We start from the raw sequence: 24,659 nt of genomic DNA, 5'->3' as shown, positions 1-24,659 counted from the left end.
TAATGGTTGGCCCAACTTTGTCAAAACCGTAATTCTTAAACATATATTTCCAATAATAATAATAATAATAATAATAATACATTTGATTTGTATTGCACTTTTCATTTCAGCAATCTCAATGTGCTACTGAGCAGGAAAATTAGCTGAAAAAAAATGTTAAAAGGCGAACCTATAAAAGACATTTAGAAAAATGCTTTTTTTAAAAGATGTGTTTTTAGGTTTCTGTAGTCTGTGGGCGGTTGCTTCCAATTTAATCAAGTAAACATGGATTTCAGAATATTACTCTCATTTCGGGGGAAAATGTGCTCATTTGCCTTCCTTTTGAGAGCTAGATTAGAAGATTGATACCAATTAAATGACAATGGGACGATGGCATTAAAGCAGAAGGGTTTGTTGTTAGGTCCACATGGTCCAGCTAGAGGGACAAGAGATAAGCAAATGTTATGCTGATAGAGAAAATAAATTAATGAACAATACCGTGCGCAGGTGTTATTGTGTCCATATGCCAGAATGTGCATGTGGACTTTACAAGCGAAATACATTTCATAAACCCAGATCAAACGGCCCCCTCTGCATGTGTTAGTGTGTGTGCAGTAGTAGTTCCTCAAAAGCCAAATCCAGAACCAGTTCTGTGGCTTTTAAAGAAAGCATTTCTGATAGACTACAGCAATATGTCCACTCAATGTATCCTCTATAATAAGTACGAGTCAGGCAGGTGATGCATGTCTCAGCCAGCCACCTCCAGAGGCATGCTGAGACTACTGAAGTGCTGCTCAGTGCCGAAAGCATTTCCACACGTGCTCACTAGATCAAAATCTTATCACAATGATTATATGTGTTTTATTAAAAGGACACCTGATTAGGATAGGATAAAACCTTATCCGGCATATAATGTGATTTGAGCTTCTCTGGCATTGAACATGATGTGAACTTTACGTGAATGCTAAAGTTTCATTGGGAAACAGGAAATACTCCTTTGACATTCATCTTGACTTTAATAATGGCTATATTTAGTAGAAAAATGACATAAAATCAGCATGTCATAATTAAACCAGTAGTCTGTAATAAATCATAGCTCAATTATTCTGAAAAACACTATTTTTGGTATTTCATTAACCGGCTTGATTGAGGTTTTATCTTAGTTTTAATTAAGTTTTAATTTAACTTATTACATTTCCACATTATTACAGTTGGTATATGTGCATTGGATAAGTTAAACTGTGTCCCTGCATCAAAAAAAAGATAATAAATCAATTTATATTTTGGACTGGACACATAAATGCAGAAAAAAACCAAGAAATATTATCAAGAAATGTATGCAACAGAAGGAGCCTCTAATACAGCATTCAGCGTGGATAATCAGGACAGTAATTGTGGCCAAATGACAGCAACGGTATTTCTCTGAAAGGCCAAACCTGCCTCCATTATTCATTCTTGTTTCACATGAAAAGCCATCTGTCCTCTTTTCTCTCCCAATGTCCTGCGATCCCCCCTTTTTCTTCTTCCTCCATAAATGTCAGAGAGGAAATGCTTTGATAGTCGGTGGAGGGCGAGGAACTTTGCTGCACTCAGCTCAGATCTAAAATCAATTTGAAACAGTGGAAAAGGTTGAAGTGGAAGCCCTGGTGGTTAATGTGTGTGTACAAGTGCTCACCTGTTTGTCAATGTGCATAATGGCAGATAGCTGAACATGTTAAGGCTGTTAGCAACCACCAACTTGTGGCCTTATGACAACGTCTATTTAATCCATGGAATCAACATGGGAGAAAGTTAGATGAAAGGTCAGGAGGTGGTTAGCTTAGCACAAAGTCTGAAAACAAACAGAAGTCCTTCTAAAGATAAAAGACACAGCTCTTATTTACTGATTTAGCATTGCTGGTAAAACCTAGCTAATGTTTTCCCCTGATTTAGTCTTTTTGCTTCTCAGCTAAGCTAAGCTAAGCTAACTGTCCCCTGGGTGTATTTATCATACAAACACTAAAGTGGTATTGACCTTCTCATCTTACTCTTAACGTTGGCGAATTTGTGTGAACAGACAAACGTCTAAGCGATTTCAGTGAAAATGTCTCAGTGAGATTAGCATAGCTACCTGCACAAGGCAGCAACAGCCATGGTTGATGTCAAATAAAATAAACGTTGCTATACATGTTAGCCTAACATTGGCCTTTCTTCCTTTTCATAAGTTGTTGGCTACCTCCATTAGCTTATTGGAGGAGCCTGGGACTCAACATTTTCCTTGCCAAAACTGAGCTGTAGCTAGTGTGAATATGGCAAATAAAGCATTTGAATCCTTTGAGCTGTTGAGGTTGACTAGCAGTGGAAAATAACTTGAGGCTAAAATGTGTTTAGCGTTCAATTCAATTTCAGTTTTTGGAGATTTAATGTAAATCCGGAAGGTTTACAGAAGAAAATACATCCAGTAATGGCTGAAAGTGTTTCTGATTGCAGTCTTATTTTGACTAAGAAGTGGGAAATAGCTGCAATATTTTCCTCTCAGAAATAATGATGGTTAACATTCAAAGGTCATAGAAAGGTTTGTAGGAGAAATTGGGAAAAGAGTTGGACTGATGTTACAGATTACATGCTGTGTCATTGGTAAATTCTAACAGTGAAATCAGTGTAAGAGTATGGGATTGGAAGGAAGAATATGTCCTTTCCTGCAGACCATTGCATTTCTCTTTGAGAATCAGTCAAAAGTGTCCTAAATCTCTGCATTGCAGCAAAACATTTGACTTCCCTCCTGTGGGCCAATCAGATTCATCTCCTCCTTCTCAGCCAGCCAATGAACACGCTCCCTCCCTCGAGCTAAAGAACGAGCCTCCAATGTAATGACAAAACTACATGTACATTATAATACGACTGTAATCGTATTTATGAATATAAACAAGTATAATATGTAAATGTAAATGTACTTCTAGCTTAGACCTACTTTCATATGACGACACAGCTACTGTGTGTGAGGGTGTGCGTGTGTGTGCGTGTGTGAAAGACAGAGTGAGTGTGAGTAATAACTGTGAGTGATTGTGAAAAGCTAATTGTGTGCTGGGACATTTTTGCAAGTGTTCACATGTGTTTTGTATTTGTATCATTTGTGTTACAAGAGAGGCCTCAGTCTAGTTTCACTTTGTAAAAAGTTGAGTGTAATCCCTTACACCGAAGCACTAAGTATTATAACCCACACTTAAAACCTGCTTTTGTGGTCTGCTGGTGTACCGTTTGTTCCGTCTGCACTGGAGGAAATGTCATTTTGTTTGCTGTAGCCTGTACTGTTGCAGTTCTACAAGTAATTCACACATAAATTACGGAGAAAATGTGAAAGTGGAAGGAGGTTTTTTGTCTCCCCCGTACCGCTTCAAGGTCAAAACTAACAATTTCATATGAGGCAAACAGCTTTACTAGACCTTGTTAAGGCTGGTGTTTCTCAAAAAAGTGCACACATCTGGAAGTGGAGCGAGATAAATACATTATTTTCAGTCTCGATTAGCATTTGAATTTCTTCGATGAAATAAAGACCTTTTATGTGAGAGTGAAAAAAGTAGCCAGTTCAAACAGAATAAACCCAAATTTGAACTGAATTCGAGAAAATTCTGATGTGATTGTTAGGATCATCAATCAAGATAAGCAGTAGGTGACGCCAATACTCCGGTAGGGAAAAAAAACCATATAGCTTTCTCGAGAAAGAGAGCGAAACAATTCAAATTGATGAAAGTCTTATGGCTTTTCCCCAGGAACCTGTGATGCAAAATGACCAGAATCTGTCTGACAGCAAAGCTGAATCCTAAAAGATTGTTGATGCTCTATAAACATTTCTCACAGAGTCTTTGATGAAATGTTATGTGCATTTTTATTCAACATTATCTCACTCCACTTGCAGGTGTTTTGCACCTGTTTTAGGAAACAAACAAAGACACACCATCCACAGAAAGAAGTTATTGAAAATGTGCAGTGCCACCCAAACAACCCCATCTGTTTTGCCGCCTCTTATTTTGACTCACAATATTTTCCTCCATGCTTTGATAATCTTCCCTTTTTCCCGTTGATGGTGTGCAGTAACACAGTGTGATTAGAACAGATTGCCTCACAAAGTGGCTTCACAACGTGCTGATCCCTGCTCTCCTTCACTGATTAGATTCGGTCCATCCTAATTAGCGCTCCGGTTCAAAGCCACTTTCTCCCCAAGAACGCACACAGGCATTTCTTTTTTTGTTAATTATTGTTTTGCTTTTTTCATCTGTTGTTTATCATGCAGTGTCCAATTCAATAACACTTAGGTGAAATTCCATATTTGGTCGGTTTTAATGTGCCAAAAAAGACAGGTGTGAGGGGACTGAAACACACTGAGCTGTGTGACATGAATATGAACATTATTGTTTGGACAGGGGTTCATTTGTTGTGCAATATAACTTCTATTCTTCAACATTTCTCTATGATGTTCGTGTAATATAATGTCTTTTTCGTCCTGTCTGATGATTTTGCTTTTGTTTTTCTTTTCAATATTGTTAAGCTCCTAGAACAAAGACGGTGTAATTATTTTTGTTACATAGAATAAAAACACATGAATGTCCAGAGTTGTTGTCGTCTTGACGTGGCACGTGTGTTTCCTCCGATCGCATATTGACACACACACACACACACACACACACACACACACACACACACACACACACACACACAGAGTATGAGTCACCGTCTAGCAATGATGTCACACTGCTGCAGTTATGTCACCATTACAGTGGTTGTCATGGGAACAATTCAATGCCACCAGACAGGGAGACTCACACCTGCATTACTACACATGATAAACCAAAATCCCACACACACACACACACACACACAGTCATAATTTGCAACAACTTTTAATGGCTGCGGAAATTAATGTCCCTCTGCGGACTCCCTCAGCTGGACGGCAATGGAGGACTAATTGGAACACAACAAAGTGACTCATGGAGATTAAGCTCTGACATTATGAATCAATATGGACTTTACTACGCATGAGAAACAGGATCAATATCAGAGAGTGTGTGTGTTTTGAAAACTGCAACACATTTCCTCTTTTTTTTTATAATTGCTTCTTTAAAGGACAAAAGAGTGTTGCAGTGATGGTGATTTGTGTAGGCCGAGAGGAAGTTAGCAATCTCATGGGCTCCCACGACAAAAGACAATGATTTTTCCATTGTTTTTTGGTGTTCTGCAGAAGAAAAGCTAGTTGGCAAACACATATTTATGATACTTACATGTTTTATGATCTAGCAGGATAATCTCCACATATGAAATGTACATTTTACATTTATATTGAATTTAATATTCCTCTCCTTGCACTCGACTGTGTATATTATTTCTTTACTCTCTAACGCTGGTTTATTTCTATTTTGAAATGTGTATATATTTTTAGAATGGTTTATTTCTACTCTAATTATGTGCAATGCCTTGTTTTGTTTTATGCTGCTTCAACACAAACATTTTCCAGTTTGGGATTAATAACGTAAATGTTATCTAATCTTATTTTATCTTAACACCACGTTATGATTTTGAAGTAAAAAGCGAACCTATCAGTGAACCACATGGCTGCGCATCAGCACTGCTAAGCTAAAGGTGGATAACGTTTAGATTGATGACGTTTAGTAGTTTATTTAGCCACCGTTTTTATGACACAGTTTCAGACATTCGCTGAGATAATTAACGTTGTTGAACAAAACGTGAACATCTCTGAGGCTTCTGAACCACAAACACACTAGTTGTCTTCGAAACGAGGAAACAGGAAGTGGGAAAATGCTGACTCATTTCCGCCAGCGAATAAAACCAAATCTTAGTTCTGAAAACTGCAGTCATTTCCGGGTTTGAGGACTCATTCCTGCACCACTCGGTAGTTCTCAAGTGAAGCACTAGATAAACACAACAGAATTAAAAAGATCAAAACTTACATGCATTAATCCATATTTTATATTTCATTGCAGTTAACTCGATTTCGAGTCTTCTCTTTCCTTCTCTTAGCTTATCCCTCTGTTTAAATTGTATTGGCTAAACACCGTTGTTTTCCACATCCCCTTTTCCAGCCATCCATCAGCGATCGATACAAATCTATTCTGAGCCCGGCTGTATCAGGCTTCAGCTCTTTGGAAAACCAAACATCACAAACACACACACACACACACACACACACACACACACACACACACACACACACACACACACACACACACACACACACACACACACACACACACACACACACACACACACACAGAAAGAGGAGGCCACAGAGCAGCAGAGGAACACGGAATCAGTCCGCAGCTGCAGAGGTCACACTGAAGAGCTGCAGTCTGCAGAGCGAACACTGGATAGAGCTGTTGGGTCAGACACAACACACCTCTGTCGGATCATACACACTAAGGTCCCAACATCAGACGCAAAAGAGAAAAGGGAAAAGGAAGACATACATGGAAAAACATTAAACTAACTAAGGATGTGCATGACTTTTACTTTACTATAGTATTTTCATTTTATGCTGTACATTTCAGAGGTATTTCAGAGTATACTTTTCACTGCACCACTTTTATTTACCTGCTTAGTATTATATATACTCATAAGTTAAGTTACCAAGCAGTAGCCTATACAATTAAAGGACAATGAGCCTTACTTTAACCAGTGCATTAAAGTAGCCTAATAAACATATTTATGCATCATTAATTACAATCCAGGAATACAACAAATATTATTCTGGGCCACTGGCGCATTTCATAAAAAATAAGTAAATATAAATACTTTGTATTTTTACTTTTGAAAGTAGATTACTATTTCAGCTATACTATAACAACTGCAACTGCTACAGTACGATGGCAACTAATGATTATATTAATCATAAACATATAATAAAATAAAAAAGAGTGAACAATAGAAATAAAAATGTGAAACGTAATTGAAAATAAAAGGACAAATGCGTACAAGTAGAACTCATCATTTTTTATCTGTGAGGATATTTAGTAAAAGTTAGAAATCAATCTTTAACAGCACTGACAGGAAGCTATGTGAAGCTAATATTCAGTCGCCTGGTCCCAGCTGTTATGACAAAGGGTAGATAATTTGGGAGTGAAACTAACCATGAACACAGCCTTTGGGTTGACAGATAAATGCATTTGTTTTAAACCTAACAAACAAACCACAAAGAGATTCAGCTGCTGTTAGCCGTGCACGGTGCTGCATTCAGGGAACATTAGAGAGGACAGCTAATGGCTCTGTGTGAAAGTCGACCTTGGTTTAAAGTGAAGGTTACATCCATTATCTGCTACCTTTAGGCTAGTTTAACTCCCCACTGTCCAACCAACCTCTCCAACTCACTTAGTCTGATATATCTCCCACCTCATACTCCTTTTCACTCTCTTTCTATCACCTTTTTGTGAACAATGGATGACTAAAAACCTCACGTAAAACACTATACATGTAAGTACTAACCTTCTTTATTGCTTCTCTAATAGTGTTGAATTGGGAAATTGCTAGACTTGCTTAAAAAAATATAATAAAAGTTGTTTTTTCTATAAATACTGTCTGTTTTTGTCCGCAGATTTCTCCAAAATTCACAAAAAGTTGGTATTTTAGTGCATCATGTGCATATTCAAACATGAAATATAAAACACATTTGTCTTAATTGATTGGTAGGTTGGGGGAGTTTCATTTTGAAATACATCAATTAAAAATGACTATATTCACTTTATGTTTCTCCAATCAAAGCATTATAATCTCACCTATTTTATAAAAAATATATATATATTTGAATATACCTCCAGATGAAATGTCTCATCACATTGGTTTATCTTTTGCTGTGTACTCATTGTGCGCCTGAATGTCCCATGAGCCTCTGGGTAAATTGCACTGTCAACAAGGGACAGCAAGGGGGTGGAGGTGGGGCTTTGCTGCATAAGGAAGCAGGGCTGTGATTGGTCAGCAGGAGGACAGAGCTCAGTGGGTGATTGAATGGGACAGAGAGGGAGGAGGGGGGATGGGGGGGGGGATTCACTGAGTAGGGAGAGAGAAAGAAACACAGATAGCAGCAGATGGACTGTAGCACAGCATAACAACGGAGTGACTGTGTGTGTGACAGTGCGTGTGAGAGAATGGTTGTGAATGAGTAGCAGCAAGCTCCTTTCATGTCCTCTGGATTTGCACGCAGTGAGCAATAATCCTCTGGAGGGAGAAGAGGGATACAGACACAGAGTGAACACTTGCTCTTCTCACTTCACAAGCCCTGCAAACTGTGGCCACCCTGTCTTCAATGCACAGGACAGGAGTGTCTCCATAAATGCTACGAACTGCAGAGGGACACTGTCTTTCTTGATTTTGCAGAAGAACAGGTGTAAGGTATAGAGGAGTCAGGTTAGGTGACATAAAGGTGCCTTTGGGAGCACAGAGACGGGGGGTTTTCCCGGGTGAAGATGAGTCTGGACCCTGTACAGGTGATGAGCGGTCAGGTCAAGGAGCTCAAAGTTGGCCCTTCGTCCAACGGGGACAGCAGAGGATCATGGGAAGAGAAAGAAGAGTTTGACAAGGATAAGTTGGGACTCACCACCAAGCCAAAACCAGTAAGTATTATTAATTTACAACTTCATCTGTGATTGTTAGTGGGTTGTTTCAAGGCCGATGTTAGAGTTTTTTAGTGCAAAGGATTCAAATTTGTCAAAAAATGGCTCCAAAAAAGACAACTCTGTCCTGTCTTTTCCTCCATCCTGTTACTGCTTCCCCGGCTTAGTCTTAGAGGCAGATGTTTACATTGCCCACATGCAGATTCAGGTTTGAATCATGAATAGGAGGGCTTGAGCTTCTAAGGTCACAGAGTTTGGTGTCAAACTCTTATTCTAAAAGCAAAAACAAGTGTAGGAGAAAGGGATGATTTAGCAGCAGTGAACACTCTTCAAAATGCATTAATGACCAAGTGATAACTCAAATTAGTAAGCCTCAGAAGTAATAAGGTGTTGATAATGAGTTTACCTACAAAACTTACATTTTTTTAAAGGACTTTGGGCTAAATGCTCAGTCACTTCTGAACAGTATTTGTCATAAGAGTTACAATGTGAAGTCAGTACTACAAAATATAACTTATAGCAGATAAATAAGACTACTTAAATGAGAAATAAATCAAATATGACTGCATGCCCCAGCTTTGCTTCTGAGAAACGTCTCCAGTTGAAACCGGGCTGACATTGGACTCACTCGGTGTCAGGGCTTGTGTTGTTTCTTGGATCGCAGGACTTCCACATACTGTACACTTCAGAGTGTCCAGCAAACCTGACTCTGAAACAGTAATTACTGCAAAGAAATGCATAAAACATATATCACATTTAAGTAACAAAGAAGAACTAAGGGGCACAACAAAAATCAAGAGTGGGACTAAAATAGAAACACAACAAAGGGTGTGCAAAATACTGGGAGCAGAACAGAGGGCAACGCAGACGAGCTAAAAGAAGCTAAAAGCTGAGTAATCTCCGCTGCTTGAGGATTAGTGCAGCTACAGCGGTGTATTTGCAGACTGTCAAAATCCATTACATGGCAGCGATAGTGCTTAACTGTCCATCTCAATATTACTGCTTAACTTAACATTATATATAATTTAATGGACAGCACAGTCAACAACAGCATTAGTGTTATGAGCGATTATAGGGCCTTTACTTTATTAACGTGTGATGATATTAGAAAGCAATATGACACTAGCTGATAATTATATGCTGTTGTAGTGCAAAACACATCACCACATCAAACTGGATGTTTCTTAGCATGGTAAATAGAGTATTTTTAACATTGAAATTCAGTTTTTTTTTCGATGTTGTTGATCAGTTATCATTGTATAATGATAATGAATGTGTACAAATTATTCCTCCATCTTAACATATATAGTTTATTTTGTGTAACTATACATGTTACATTTGTTTGGCTTTATATTTCTATTCTTACACTTCATATTAGGACACACATTGACCTCGTTTTATTTCTACAGTGATCTTAGAAGATTTGAGTTCAAGCTGTTTCAAATATTAGGTAATAAAGTTCCCCCTATGAAGCATTTTCCCTCGTTATGCTTTTCCATGGTTGAAAGCATCCTTATGCATGATTGGCTAACCAGGAGAATTAAACTGTCAATTTAATTAACTTTGAATGGCCAGTTCAGTGTAATTAAGTAGCATTCATATTAAGTTATAGCCATTAAACCCTAACGTGAGGGCTGAGACAGGAAAGGGTCTTAGTAGCTGTAGTTGAGATTGAGACTACGATCCTTAATGGCGATGATGAAGTTAAAGGAAAAACTGAATCTCAGCTTTATCGTCTGTAAGGAAAAGCCTTAAAAGGGTTGTTTGTATGGCGCTAATGTTAGCATGCCAGCTAACTACCTTTACTTCCTACAGTGGTAACCTTACCAATAACTAACACATTTCTTTGTGTAGGGTTGCAGGTTATGTTTAGAATGTTGTTATCATAAATAGCACGTCAGCTGTATAGTGTTTCTCTACTGTGTGTAAGCCGAGCTTGCATGCTATCAAAATTTAGCGGAGTTTATACTCCTGCAGCCGCAGCCAACTCGTTATTTGAGATCAACATTTTTACAACTTCTCCGTTAGTCCACTGAAGTTCTTTAAACCATATGTTAGACGTGAACATAAGGTTTGAATATCTGCACCATGAAGTAAACATAACCTCTTTCTTGATTACGTAGGCAAAGTATGTAGCCTTAAGCTAACGCTAAGCAGGGTAAACCGGGTTTTTCCAGGATAGACTAATAGTCTGATCTTACATATGACTTATTCATACTTTATCCTACTCTGTTGTACATAAAATAATGATTATTAAGTGTTATGTCATCTAAATAGATCACCATTAGCTTATATAACTAGCTATATAAGCTAAAGCTTCAGCTAGCACAACAGTTGTCATTTCAGGATAGCTGTTGTTCTCATTCTTTGAACAAAACCCTTCTGTGTCTTGTGTTACAAATGGCCTTTTCTCTATGTACATTACCTTAATTCAGTAGGTAATTCAGTTTGTAGCAAATTAAAACAACAGTTCCTTAGTATTACAGGTGAGGTTTTAACTTATTGTTTAAATGCTTGTAAAGTACCAATCATTTAGAATAATTTAAAGCAATCTTATCAAAAATATGTGAATAAACATGAAACAAAACCCTGAAATACTTGTGTTTTTCTCAATAAGATAAACAAAACACCCACCAAATACCGTATACACTAAAAATGTAAACAAACAAAATCATGTCCGAGGTCTCCGTCACTCCGACTCATTTGTGATTTAAATATTTACGTAATTTCTGACAAACATTGCTGTTTTTGGAAGAGTGTGACATCACACTCCTGTGTTACCATATCTGCCAAGGCCTCAAAAGACTGCATCACCACTGGCCTTTTACCTATCTATAAATATCAGGCCCCCCCTGCCACTGCTGCTCACCCCTCCACTCTCTCTGCTTACGCTTTCACCTCTTGATTTTTCCCACTGCTTCCCCACTGTTCTGTCTCCGTTAGCTGTCTGGAAATCCCTCTCACTCCACGCTCAGTTGAATGGAAGCGATGTCTCACAGCCTCAGCTATGTAATGCCCAACAGATGACTCACGGATCTGTGCTTTACACTTGTACCAGACCTGCTGATCTGGCAGAGCTCTGATAAGATTAATATCGAGGGTGGCGGGAGAAGGATGGGGAAGGTCCAACATTAATGTCCTCTTTTTATGCTTTATGGGACCATAAATTGTGCTCTAATCCATAGGTGCAACATAAAATATACACATGTAGGTTGAGTCTTCATTCCAGTAGGTTTGATCTTATCCACGTGCCTTTACATCACACAAATCAATGAGTATGAGGCGATTATGGTGGGTTCCCATGCAGAGGAGTCTTTAATGATGCATTCCCAGTGGGTAAGAGGCCTGCTGAGAGAGGGCAGGCAGTTAACACTTCCAGTATCAAATCACAGCAAAGAACCGGCCCCTGGGATCACTCCCAGACATGTTATTCATAGAGTAAACCGACTCGAATGGATAAGCTGCTCCAAAGGTCTCCTACATCTGAAAGGCTGTCTCTGAGCAGCACCCATGTTTAACCTGCTGCAAACAATACAGACCTCTTTAATGCACCTATCTCTCTCTCCCCAATCATGTAATTGTGGGTGGATTTTGGGGATTGGATGGTTTGTCAATGATAATGGTAAATGGATTTTCTCTGAATATCCGATAATTAAAAACAACCTGTCATTTTGCTAAGGTGACAGGGAGGCGATCCCGGAAGGTGGAGGGAGGCGTGTTCTTTGTAAGTATGTCCAATCATCATGTGAGGTCAAAGGTTGTGTCCATTGCTACCGAATGATCATCAGCACCAACTTTTCACCTTGTTTTAACCTCCTCTGTAATGGCTGTCGTTGTGCCTGCATGATCACGGACACACCCCCCACTCCACTAACCAACAACCTGCCCCGATGCATCGTCACGTGTGCTGTCATGTTGATTCATCCGATAGTCACTGGCTGGACTGAGCTAGTGGACCAGCATGCTTTGGACTAATTACCATAGCCACAGGGGGCTATGGCTCTATGGACGCATGCCTCATATTGATATTAGTTGACATGTTATAAGAAAGTTTTCTCAAATGACCTGGATATTGCTCAGATGTAAAAAATATATATTTGTGGATCCTCTGCTTACCCATGGCAATAGTTTGCTGCTATTTGAGGGCCAGCAAATACAAAAGCCTTGTAAAGCATACAAACTGATAGCTGTTCTTCCTTTTTAAACAAGCACACATTGTCATGTTTCAGTTCAAAAGGGATGACCCAAATGCAGGACTCCAGGTGGGCAGGTAAATTGAACAAAAGATGAGTTTTTTTTACAAAAAAACCCAACAAAAAGCTGTTTCCAAACAAAACAGGCAACACAAGGGAGCAGGGTGAAGCAATACAAAGGATATACACACAAAAAACTAAACTGAGAACAAACTGGTACGGCAATAGAAACACAAGTAGTACATTTCACCAGCAATCAAAGCATTAGGGTATGAGGGCTAAGCACAAGACCTCAAGTGTACGTCCTGGGGCCACACGGGTTGAACCTCTCAGGGGTGCAACGAGATGATAAGGCCAAGGGACGAAGCAGGTCTGGAGGGCAACCAGCGTGCAAGGAGCCCTTTGGAGGACAGGCTAGACTTCCAGTTGTCTTGAGCAGATCTGAAAGACAATCAGGGAGATAAGGACACGGGAAATACAGCTCATCAGATTAACGACAATGGCAGGTCCCTTTAGGAAGTCAAAGACAGTTATGGGTCAATCCGAAAGACTACCTAGAGTTCTACATTTGGAACGGGATCCCTCCTAGAGGACGGACACAGAGATGGGACTGGAAAATGTCTATGGTGAAGGGACCCCTCTTGAGACAACAAGGAACTTGAAGTCGCAAACAGGAGCTGGCAATTGGAGATTGGGCACTTGGTCGGACCAGCAGATAACTGAGTAGGAGGCAGGAATTTAGGCAACAAAAAAGCAAATACAAACCCTGTAAAAACGACACTCAAAGCAATGGTTATACAGTCAGCGTTTCAGACATCAGTTCCTTTACAACATTGGACCCATTGTGCTTTTAACCAGTTGTATAGTTTGCTACAGTTACTAAAATTTAAGCTAAACACCTATGCAATTCAGCCTCTATTCAGGAAGCAAAAGCAAGTTGACCTAGCTTTCTGACTTCCTGTAGTTTGACCAATTCTAAAGGTTATTATTAAATGAATAAAAGAAGACAAAAGCTCCATATTTGAGTGTTCTTATGCATGAGTCATTTTTACCTTTCACCCTATCATTGCATTTCAAACATCCTGTGTAGTGATTTAATTATCTCCTGACAAATTGCAGCCTTTACATGCACCCTGGGGAGGATCACTCAAACATTTCCTTTACATTCGCTTGTGTTTGGACACGTTGCCATATGTAGGCACATAATTCAGGAAGAGGACGAGTGTCTTTGGCCAAGTGTCATCTTTCTCCGAAGTCAAATTGATTGAGTCTCACTGTAACATATGTGCATTGTACTGACATAAGATACCACTCATATCATGTGAAATGATGTATATGTGTAAGAACATTCATTACAATTGACTTATATACATCAAATAAAGACTATTCGCTGACAGGGTTATAATCTGATCAAAATCTACTTTAATCTGATTAAGATGTGGGGCAGGATTAGTCCTGAAGTGACGTGTATGTGTGTGTGTGTGTGTGTGTGTGTGTGTGTGTGTGTGTGTACGTGTCTATACATATTTGTGTGTTTGTATACGTGTGTGTGTGAACGTGCTTTAAGTAAGTAGGTGACAAGTCAGCAGGCAGTGCGTTGGACTAGGGATAAATAGAGGGACAGTGATTCAGTGCCCTTGTCAGCTTGAGCCTATAACATGTATGTGGTTTATGACATAGATTCCTGCTCCCACAACAAACACACAGAGTGGATATAGACACATATCTAATCATGCTGTACTATATGCAAAAAAAGTAGGTAATTCTTTATATCATTATAGGATGAATGCATTATTTAGACCCAACATAAACCTAAATATATGTGTAACACAATACATTCAACGACACATTTAGGCACTACTACAATGCCCATACATATGGACTTTAAAATGCACATAATTGTACCTTAATTGTTTATTTTGACTAGTCCCAACGGTCCCTACTGTATTCCCAATCTGGCATCACGTGTGGTCAGCTGCCCCCATAAGACTGCAATGCTCCCCTTTCAAACACCATCCCCCGAATGTAAACAGACATTTTGTATTCAAGAATCATGCACACACACATTCACACTTACACAGACAGCTCCAAAAGTATGACACTCTCAGCAGGGCTCTGATATTGCATGTTGCTTTGGTGAGTCACAGCACACTTAATATCATAATCTCCTCCCGACATTTCACCTTCTGCAGTTACCGTTAGTACGATCGTACCGTATGCGATGTCTGAGTGTATGTATGAAGTCATCTGATCATATGGACATAGATTTCGGACTACATGATTAGCAATACACCTATGATGAGTGATAATACAGGGGATTATACGAGTTAACAGGACCATCAGTGAATTGTGCTTGTTCATGAATTACAATGTCAAATAATTATTTCAACTGCATATGACCTGAGGCCTCTTGTAAAGAAGTAACAGCCACCCTTGTAAACATTGAAACTATTATTAGCAGGGTTTTGTTTAGAGGGTCACTTTTGCCCCACAGGTAAAAAAAAAAATAGGCTCATTCAGTCCTTGGACACCTTCCACCTCTCCTCCCCCTGTGTTTTCAAAGCATCGTCACAATGGTTCATTAACGCTTTCATCACTTTTTTCCGTTGCTTTTTAAAACCTTTTTTCTATCTTGTCTCTTTTTTTTTCTGCAGCCAAAGCCTGAAAACGCAGTGACCGTTGCCGTCTCTTCTCGAGTCTTGTTTCGGACCGAGCGGGAGCAGAAGGTGTTTGAGCAGGAAGGGGTGGAGGAGTATCTGAGGTACCAAATCGAACACGAGAACGAGCCTTTCACCCCTGGACCTGCCTTCCCCTTCGTCAAGGTTAAAATCACACAAACACACTTTAGTGGACATAATAATTACAGTACAGAGGTTATGTCTTGTCCCAAGCTTCCCTACTGACTGCTGCTGTTTCCTGACAGGCTCTGGAGGCGGTGAACTGTCGTCTGCGGGAGCTGTACCCACAAAGTGAAGAACTGTTCGACATCGTCTTGGTGACATACAACCATGCCCACGTAGGAATCCGGCTCATCAACACCATCAACCATCACAGTAAGTCGTATTGGGATAAAACATAAAGTTAAGTTGGCTCCAAGTTGAGCAAAAAGGTGCTTTATACCCAGCAACCTTTTCAGAGTTAGGCAGCAATGGCAGTAACACATAAGGGGAATTTAGAAACTATGGAAACCCTCAGTAGCACTATCAAATTATACAATGTGGGAAACAGAATATTATCTTTGACTAGATTCCTGTCATCAGGTGACAGCCCGTTGATAGGATGGTAAGGGGTCAGATTTCAGACACCCAGACAGGCCCTAACAGCTCAGTTTGACAAGATCATTATCTAACCATGTAGCCAAACTATAAATAACCAGGATGGTCAAGTTTTGTCAAATTTAAAGCTATAAAAAGTCAAAATTACCACAAAATTCCGACAAATTATTTGGAATTCCAACCAATGTGCTGAAGGGTAAATGTACCTGGCATTTTGCTTCGCAGTAATGCAGTAGCCAAACATAACATACATGGCCATTAATGTAGGTTATGTTTTACTAGCAAATTAAGACTTTAGGGAGAAAGACTTTGCTGTGATGAGATGGGAGACTAAAGCTGACACAAAGCCGAGCTGAGAGACAAACATCAAAGTGTATGAACAGCTGATACTTCCCAGGGAGATCTCAGACCCTGTGATGACATCTTCCTCACAGACCGCTTCCTGTTCAGCTCCTCAAATGTTTTTCATGCCCTCGGAGCTCCAGACTGAGTTCAAGTTTATGTCCTCCGGGATGTAAGAATAATTAAAGAGGCCCGAAAACAAAAACAGGTCCGAACGGAGCCACAAAAGCAAGGCACGGCCTCCCAGAGGCTCCCGTCAGATCTCTCTGGTGGCTCTCTGCGTGAGGGGCCCGATGCATTCAACCTCTGATCTTTCCTATAGAACTCAAGGAAAACACGGCTGCTCTGATGTCACAGATTTAAGTGTGTGTTGCAAAGGGTCTGCACAGTTGACATAGTCATAAAAACTGTTTAGGAAAGAATCACATACACTCTCCTCAGCTTTTTGAAATTGAATCCAGGCACCTCGAAGACACATTGGGGCACTAATTTATTCATCATCGCCTGTTTACAATTGCTAATTTGATCATGAGATCTAAGGTTTCTCTCTTTCACTTGGATGACATAACTGTTGGCAATGAAATCACATGTGTTCGCCAACATTTACGTGCCTCTACTTTGCATTTATACAACACACAGTAAGAGGACCCAAGGGCCACGATGACTGGCAGGTCCTATAATGTGCTCGCTGTGCAGCAAATAGAGATTTTATGAGATGACATTAGTGTTCTCTGTGGAAATCAAAAAAAATTGCGCACTACATGACCTCACATATGTATGTATCCCACATGGACGTCCACCGAGTTGCTGTGAGTGGAAACTGCACAATGAGGCCGATCGTTCTTTGATGTGTCAGCAGTGGTTTCCGGCTGTCCTATTACCATGTTTCAGATCCTCTGAACAAGCAAATAAATCATAAAAGGATAAATGATAGGAAAATATTTTTGCAAGAGGAAAAAAATAGATGCAAAGACACAGATCGTTGGGGACATTTCCCACCGAGTGTCTCCCACGCACCCGTTCGAAAGGCAGCGGATGCTTGGGAAGGTTGAAGTGATGGGTACGGCCGAGCGCAGGGACCAAAATCACCAGGGCCAAACTACAAAGCTAAATAAACTAAAGGGAATCTGTAGAGACAGTGGATTCTTTGAACTCTGTTTCCATCTGTCGCTTAGTATCTATATTCATCTGTCTTCATGCGGTGTCTTTGTTTGATTGCAAAAAGGTGCTCGTACCTTTTATCACCCTGATGGGGTTAAAATAAGTTAGAAGGCCTCCCTTGGATGAAAGTATCTCAGATGTTTCTTTAATTTGATTAATCATATAGTTTTTCACAGAGACAATTTCCCACCAGTTTTATGCCAGAGTCAGGCAGGACGTGTGCATTTGTACCAACAGTACTCCCTTTGTTGTTCACATTAGCATGTCCATAAAGACCTCTGCCCACACACCAAATCAATCGGGACGTCCCTTTGTCTTCATTCTCTTTCAGTTGAAACTACAAAGCTGTTCTTCACCGACCAACACTTGGTCAGGAGTGGGTTTATTCCACCCGTCAATTCTGTGAGCTCAGCCGAAAGTGTCATTGTTGATTTAGTTTTACATGTCTCACATCTCCTAAGTTACAAGATGTCTTCCTAAACCTTACAATGTATTTCTCTTTTAATTGACAACAATTGCTAAAAACCCTTTTTACCAAGTGGTTATTGGTTGCAGCAGGTGAAATGTAGGATGGAAAAGTCTTCTTCTGCATTGATTTTGACCATGACTTTGTTTTAAATACATATCTCTCTAGTTCCTGCAGTCTTGAATCGCTGAAGTGCCCGTATAAAGTAAAAGACGCCTTTCTTGCCTGGTGCAGTTTTAAATAAATGCCTTAGCCTTGCAAACTCTTGACACCCATCTCCCGTCCACATTAACCTTCTCTTTTACTCTATTTCCATCAATCTTAGATATCTACTCTCACTCTTTTATAGCCCACATCAGCGTTACTTTATTCCATGTGCCTTTCCCCATAAATTTCAGCTCATTTTACCTGAACAGCTTTGTAATCATGGATCTTATTACTTAATATCAGTCTTCGCTCTTTCTCCACGTACCATCGCTCCGCTGCTCTTCGGATCAGTTTTCAGCAGCTGAATTAAGCCTCTGCGTCAGCCAAAATGCAAACAGACACCACCACTAGTCATTCCCCAGCAGACCTCTCTTTCCCCTTATCTGACCCCCTCTTAGGATCCTCACCACCTTTAAAGCACTTATAAGTTTATCCGTTAACCCTGTCCTTAACCCATGTTACCTCTCCACTTGACCCCCATGATTCCAGGAATTCATGACGGATTAAAAAGCTTTTTTTCGGTCACTGTATTCTGTATTTTAAGGTGTAAAGACACAATACATATCAATGTTATTATGGGCCTGTACTGCTGCCAGTGTAACAAACTGTACTGTATGTTGACATTTGAAATGAAAAACCATGTTGCTGTTTTTGTCTCTTGTTCCCAGACTTGTTTATCGAGAGGTTTTGTATGACGGGGGGAAGCAGTCCCATCGGCTACCTGAAGGCCTGGCATACCAACCTCTACCTGTCTGCAGACGCTGACAAGGTCAGGGAGGCTCTGTCTGAAGGTGAGATGTTTGCACACCAACCTATTTAACACACTACAGGAAAGGGAAAACCCCAAAAAGTATAATTGAACCCTTTAAACTTCAATCTAAATGGAAGGAATAGGTGACTTAATTCTTGCAAACACAGCAAGCGGGAAGTAAAGGTTCTGAATCATTTCCGTCCTATTTGCATTATAAGAAGCAGTGAGTGACGTGTTCTCCGGTGCAGCCGTCACATTACCATAAAGCAGCATATTGATTTATTCCCCTCTTTGTGTTTCCTTGATGGTTTTTCTGCATGTCATGGCACATCATGACTTACACTAAGGCGAACACCAACAGGCTGTAACATAGCATTTGCTCCGGCTGTGGCTCTGAATACGTATCAATCTTTGACAACATGTAGCGCCCTCTGCCAATTTTCTCTGCTGACAAGGAGCTGGAAACAGAATACACTGATGTGAAATTTGCCCGATTGGGGTGACAACCGCTTATGAGGTTTCAATTTTGTTCAGTGCGGCACATTTCAAGCTACATTATTAGTGTCAGAAATGAAAAGCAAATACAGAGGAGAGATGGATAGGGTTGAAAAAGGGGAAAAAACTGTGACGCAAATTCCAAATGAAAGATGAAACCTGTTCAAACCAAATAAAAGACAAGATTTGTTTTAGCTTGTTGACACAAACAGTAAGTGCTTTTTTATTGTAATGTATTTTAAACAAAAACCACATACTGTATTCAATCCTGTGTCACAGTCTCTTTGTGTAGAGGGCTGAGGGAAAATTAACTGGAGTGCCTCCCAAGGTTACTTCAGGGACATTCTTCATGTGACTTACACGCTTCATGTCACTAATAGAGTGACTCTGTGGGAAGCACACACACGCACACGCGCACGCGCACGCACACGCACACGCGCACACACACACACACACACACACACACACACACACACACACACACACACACACACACACACACACACACACACACACACACACACACACACACACACACACACACACTCACAATTCAAGCAAAGTAAGAGTCCTTGACATTCTACTCGAAAGGTCTTAATTAGCTACGAAGACGTTGGTTAATACTCTCTGTAAGCTGGAGGCCATATTTGTGGGCCGTGTTTTTCTGTAACACTACAGCTGGAACACTGTTGATCAAACTGGATTTGTGCTAATGCTAGCAAGAAATAAGGAGATGAAGTGAAATAGAAGCACAAAACAATGCTATTGTTTTCAGGTATCAAGGCATCTATCCATCTGTTTAGAGTACATTCAGGTAACATTTGGGTGGTTGTAACACAGTCTACACAACAATTTATTTACACAGTAGAATCTGAAGTTTCTTTTCAATTATATATTGAAAGTTAAAAAGACTGAAATGTATACCAAAATAGGCTGTACAGTATATCGTGATTTATGAGGAATAACAAAGCAAATCAATTTAAATCAGGCATTCTGCATCCCTATGTATTCCCTAACAAAAAAACTGCAATTGTTGGATTGAGAGACCTACAAATTAGGCTTTATGGTACTTAGATGTAATCATTAAGTGGACTTTTTAGGGTCACCCCTAGTTTAAAGTGAGTCATAGTAATGCACATTACATTTGTGAGAAAATAAGAAGTAAAGCAAAAGTGATGTGAGGCACAGTAAAGGTAAATCAAGGACAAAAAGTAAAGTGGAGACTGTAAAACAACCACTGCTTTCCAAAAATATATATTTAAACCTTTTCTTATTAATGTCTCTTTCTGTGTTTGTGTTCAGGGATCGCAGCAGCCACCATGTTCATGTCGGAGAAGGTCACAGAGGTTTCAGAGTCCCAGCTGAGGGTGGCATTTGATGGTGACGCCGTCCTCTTCTCCGATGAGTCCGAACGCATCTTCAAGGCACACGGGCTGGACAAGTTCTTCGAACATGAGAGGGAAAACGAGGACACGCTGCTGGATCATGTAAGTCGTTCTCAGAGGGGCTGTTTGAACACTTCCTCTTGAGCAGTAGATCGTTACTCTGCAGACACCATTAATACATCCTAAATAAGTATAGATAGAATCAGTATGTACTTCACTTGTAATTAAAAAGGAAGCTTTAAACACTTATCTCCATCGTAACCTCACATTGCTATTTCCTTGCAGACCTACTCACCTGTAAACTATTATGCAGATGTTTTTCGATTCAAAATCTATTCTAACACCTGTTTATTTTATGAATAAATTATGCAAAATGTATATGAAAAATGCTTTCAAAAGGCATTGGTATTCAGACTGTTAGTTTGTGCATCTTTCTTCAGTCAAACAGCCAGCAATCATTACATTAGCTTTGAGCTGTGCAGGCTTGAAAACAAATGGTGGGTTAATTGGTGCTAATTCAATAACAATGTGTGTGCAACATGTTAAGTGCGACTGTGGTTTATAAGTGTCTGCCAATCAGAGCGTCAGCAGTTTGATCCCACCAACTGCATTCAAGCTGTCGAAATGTACTTTTAGCTAGGGTATTCAATTGTATGTAAGCTTTGGGTAAAAGTGTCTTTCTTTCCCTTCCTTCCTCTGTGGCAGGGTCCCCTTAAAGGCTTCCTGGAAGCACTTGGAAAGCTCCAGAAGAAGTTTTACGCTAAAGGCCAGCGCCTGGACTGTCCAATCCGAACCTACTTGGTCACAGCTCGTAGCGCAGCCAGCTCTGGAATCCGGGCGCTGAAAACCCTCAGGGCCTGGGGCTTGGAGATCGACGAGGCCTTGTTCCTCGCAGGAGCACCAAAGGGCCCCATGCTGGAGAAGATCAGGCCTCACATCTACTTTGACGATCAGATGTTTCACATAGAGGGAGCTGCTGAGATGGGCACTGTCGCTGCCCATGTGCCCTACGGCATTGCACAGAAACATAACGCCAAGCAGAACCCCACTGTGAGGAAATAGACAGCAGGGCTTCAATAGTCATCCAGCCAGAAGCAGAACAAGAGAATGAAGAAATGTCTTATTGAAGAATAAAAGTCAAGATGAGTATTTCCACTGAGTTTGGAAAGATGAACTTGTATGTGGAAATGCATCATTTCCATAAAGTAGCCATTGTATTGTAAGTGTGGTTAATCAAAATGTTAACTATCGCTGCCTAATGCTATCACATTAAGGGTTAAATACACGTTGTGTGCTACTGCTTTTAATATTATCAGTCATTTAATAGGCCATTATCAGTTGTAATCCTAAAGCATTGATTTGAAGTGGTACGGCTACCACTACATATTAGTTGGCTCTGTAGGCTGTAATCCTATAGTGGTAAGCTGGATCACTGCAGGTAGATTTGAATTGTTAGACGGAGACCTTTAGTGATCATAATAATTTAGATTGAAGCAAGAAAGGAAGTCAATAAATGAGTAGTATAATAAGTGTCACTTGGGTGGTAAACATAACTTATGCACACAAGTAACAAACATCATTTTTGTTGCTCAGTGTTCCTCAGCTTTACATTTCAAAGCCTCAATCTGCCCAATACTGAAGTGTTTAGTCAAATATTGCTTTATATGGTCAATTTGGAGGTGCTTAAAAAAATGTTGACCTGATATTTCTGTCACTACTACGTTAATTCTTTATAAAGAAGGCTCCTCAGTGATTGAAAGACTTCATCTTTAGATATGTATATACATTTAGATTACACTGTATGTTGGCATGAATACATGAACCAGAAGCACAATACAGAGGTATTTTAAAGTAAACCTGATAGTGATGTAGTGTAGCACAAGAGTCATAATATGAAGTTACTGGGTTTTTTTCCTCACAAGAATGTAAAAATGTCTGTTTGATGTACTATCGAAGAAAGGAATACTATGTCGTGTTAGTCCAAAAGAAATATAGAAAGCCATACATTTCTGTTGGTGCCTTAGTTTCAAGGAAGACACTATTTTCTAGGCATGCTAGCAGTGTGGTAAGCTAACACTTTGCTTCATGCTAGAACACACGAAGCTAATGGCTAATTCCCCATTAGCCTCAGTTGTACATAAAACGATCAGCATGCTAACGTTTCTTTTCTCAGCATGTTAAAAGTATTTGATATTACAGAAGAAAGTGTGATATGTTATTAATCAGTTCACAATAAATATAGAAAGCCATACTTCTCAGTTGGGGCCTTAGTTTCAAGGAAGACACTCTTTTCAGCCATGCTAGCGAGGTGGTAAACAATTCTCAAAAACTGTTAGATGGGTTGCAATAAAATGTACAAGCATTTAGGATCTGAAGATCATGACATCCAAAGGACTTTGAGGTGAATCGCCTCAATGTGCACGCTTTTTAGCTGGTCACAAAAGTGTGAAGCTCATGCTAAAACACCTTTAAGCTAATGTCTAATTCCCCATAGTTGTACATAGTATGAGCATCCTAACGTTTCTCTTCTTAGCATACAAAGATGATTTGATATTACAGAACACAGTGCGTTATTTTGTTACTCAGTCCACAATAATATAGACAGACATACATTTCAGTGGGTGCCTTCAAACTCCATGACACACCAGCTCTGAATTCCCTTTAAACTGTGCACTACGTTAGCATGCTAAAGTCTACTAAGCTAGCATGCTAATGTTAATGGTCTCGAAGCTGATCTTAGCCTAGTTACACTTGAGGATGATTTAGACCATTGTAGACAGATTAAGGTTGACTAAAATCTGACAGTTATCAGGTATTAAATATTCCTAATATAGTCCTACTTCTTGTATAGTATATCCTACAATAGTATTGCTTTGCTCACTCAAATGTTACTCTTCATATTTCTCCACAAGAAGAGACTGTTCAATTTGTCCTACAATGTAATGTCCCATAGGGATTACAGGATCTGTGCAGGGAGAGCGTGTTCACTCACCATCTGAAGTATCACCAATAACACGTTTCAAAAGCAGCTATCTTGATTTTACTGCCCTCTCCTGTATATATGTAGGCTAGTACACTGCTATACATTGGTTGATGTTAAGTTTAACTTGTTTAACTTATTTGACGATCAATAGCCAACTTGTAATCAAAAGCTTATTTTATGTACAGCATTCATTTTCATTTTTGATTGACAAACACAAATGTGTCTTTTATTGACAAAATGGCAGCAGTAGCCTTTTGGAAATGTCAATCCACTTCACATCAATCCTTCACTGCTGGCAAATCCTCAGAAATATTGTGTATATTTAGAAATGATTAATTACACCTCATCAGCTTTCTGGGTAACTCAAAGCTTGGGAAAGTAACACAACACTTTTATTCCACAGGCAGATACGTGTAAATAATGATGTGTCTTTTGGCAGACATTTGCACGAAAAATGGCTGGGTTATTGAAGGATGGAGTTCCAGAAAGATCCGTTAGATAGTTTAGACTTTACTGTGACATTTGTAAAAAGAAAAAAAAAAGAAAAAAGGCAATGCAACAAGAACATGTATGAACACTAATAAAGATGTCAATTCAAGTTATTGCTTTACTCATGAATGAAAAGATTGAACGACCTTTATGATTAAACAACAATCAATCAACGTTTGTTTTATATATATAACCCATTATCACACATTTTACATTTGTCTGAGGGGGCTTTACAGTTTATACACAATGCAGAAACAAAGTACACTTTCATTTTGAATTGGGACTCACTGATGTGCACTCCCTCATTGCACCATGGAGTGGCAGCACTGGAACGATAAA

The 24,659-nt window shown here is 39.6% G+C and overlaps 1 protein-coding gene across 2 annotated transcripts; it reads left to right on the top strand.

The window, feature by feature from the left end:
* The first annotated feature begins 8,035 nt into the window (after window positions 1–8,035).
* Window positions 8,036–24,429, top strand: nt5c1aa (5'-nucleotidase, cytosolic IAa). Of its 2 annotated transcripts, XM_063899997.1 has the most exons (7): window positions 8,036–8,573; window positions 12,253–12,297; window positions 15,421–15,588; window positions 15,690–15,819; window positions 18,886–19,008; window positions 20,766–20,950; window positions 21,554–24,429. In XM_063899997.1, the coding sequence occupies exons 1-7, from the start codon at window positions 8,427–8,429 to the stop codon at window positions 21,908–21,910; spliced, it is 1,155 nt and encodes a 384-aa protein (XP_063756067.1). In that variant the 5' UTR covers window positions 8,036–8,426; the 3' UTR covers window positions 21,911–24,429. The 2 variants fall into 2 exon arrangements, with proteins under 2 accessions (XP_063756067.1, XP_063756069.1); XM_063899999.1 differs by lacking the exon at window positions 12,253–12,297.
* Window positions 24,430–24,659: the final 230 nt, after the last annotated feature.

Source organism: Eleginops maclovinus, chromosome 13, assembly GCF_036324505.1.
Source record: "Eleginops maclovinus isolate JMC-PN-2008 ecotype Puerto Natales chromosome 13, JC_Emac_rtc_rv5, whole genome shotgun sequence".
Classification (NCBI taxonomy): domain Eukaryota; kingdom Metazoa; phylum Chordata; class Actinopteri; order Perciformes; family Eleginopidae; genus Eleginops; species Eleginops maclovinus.
The sequence above is the reverse complement of the archived record's forward strand: the minus strand, read 5'-3'. Positions and strand labels throughout refer to the sequence as shown.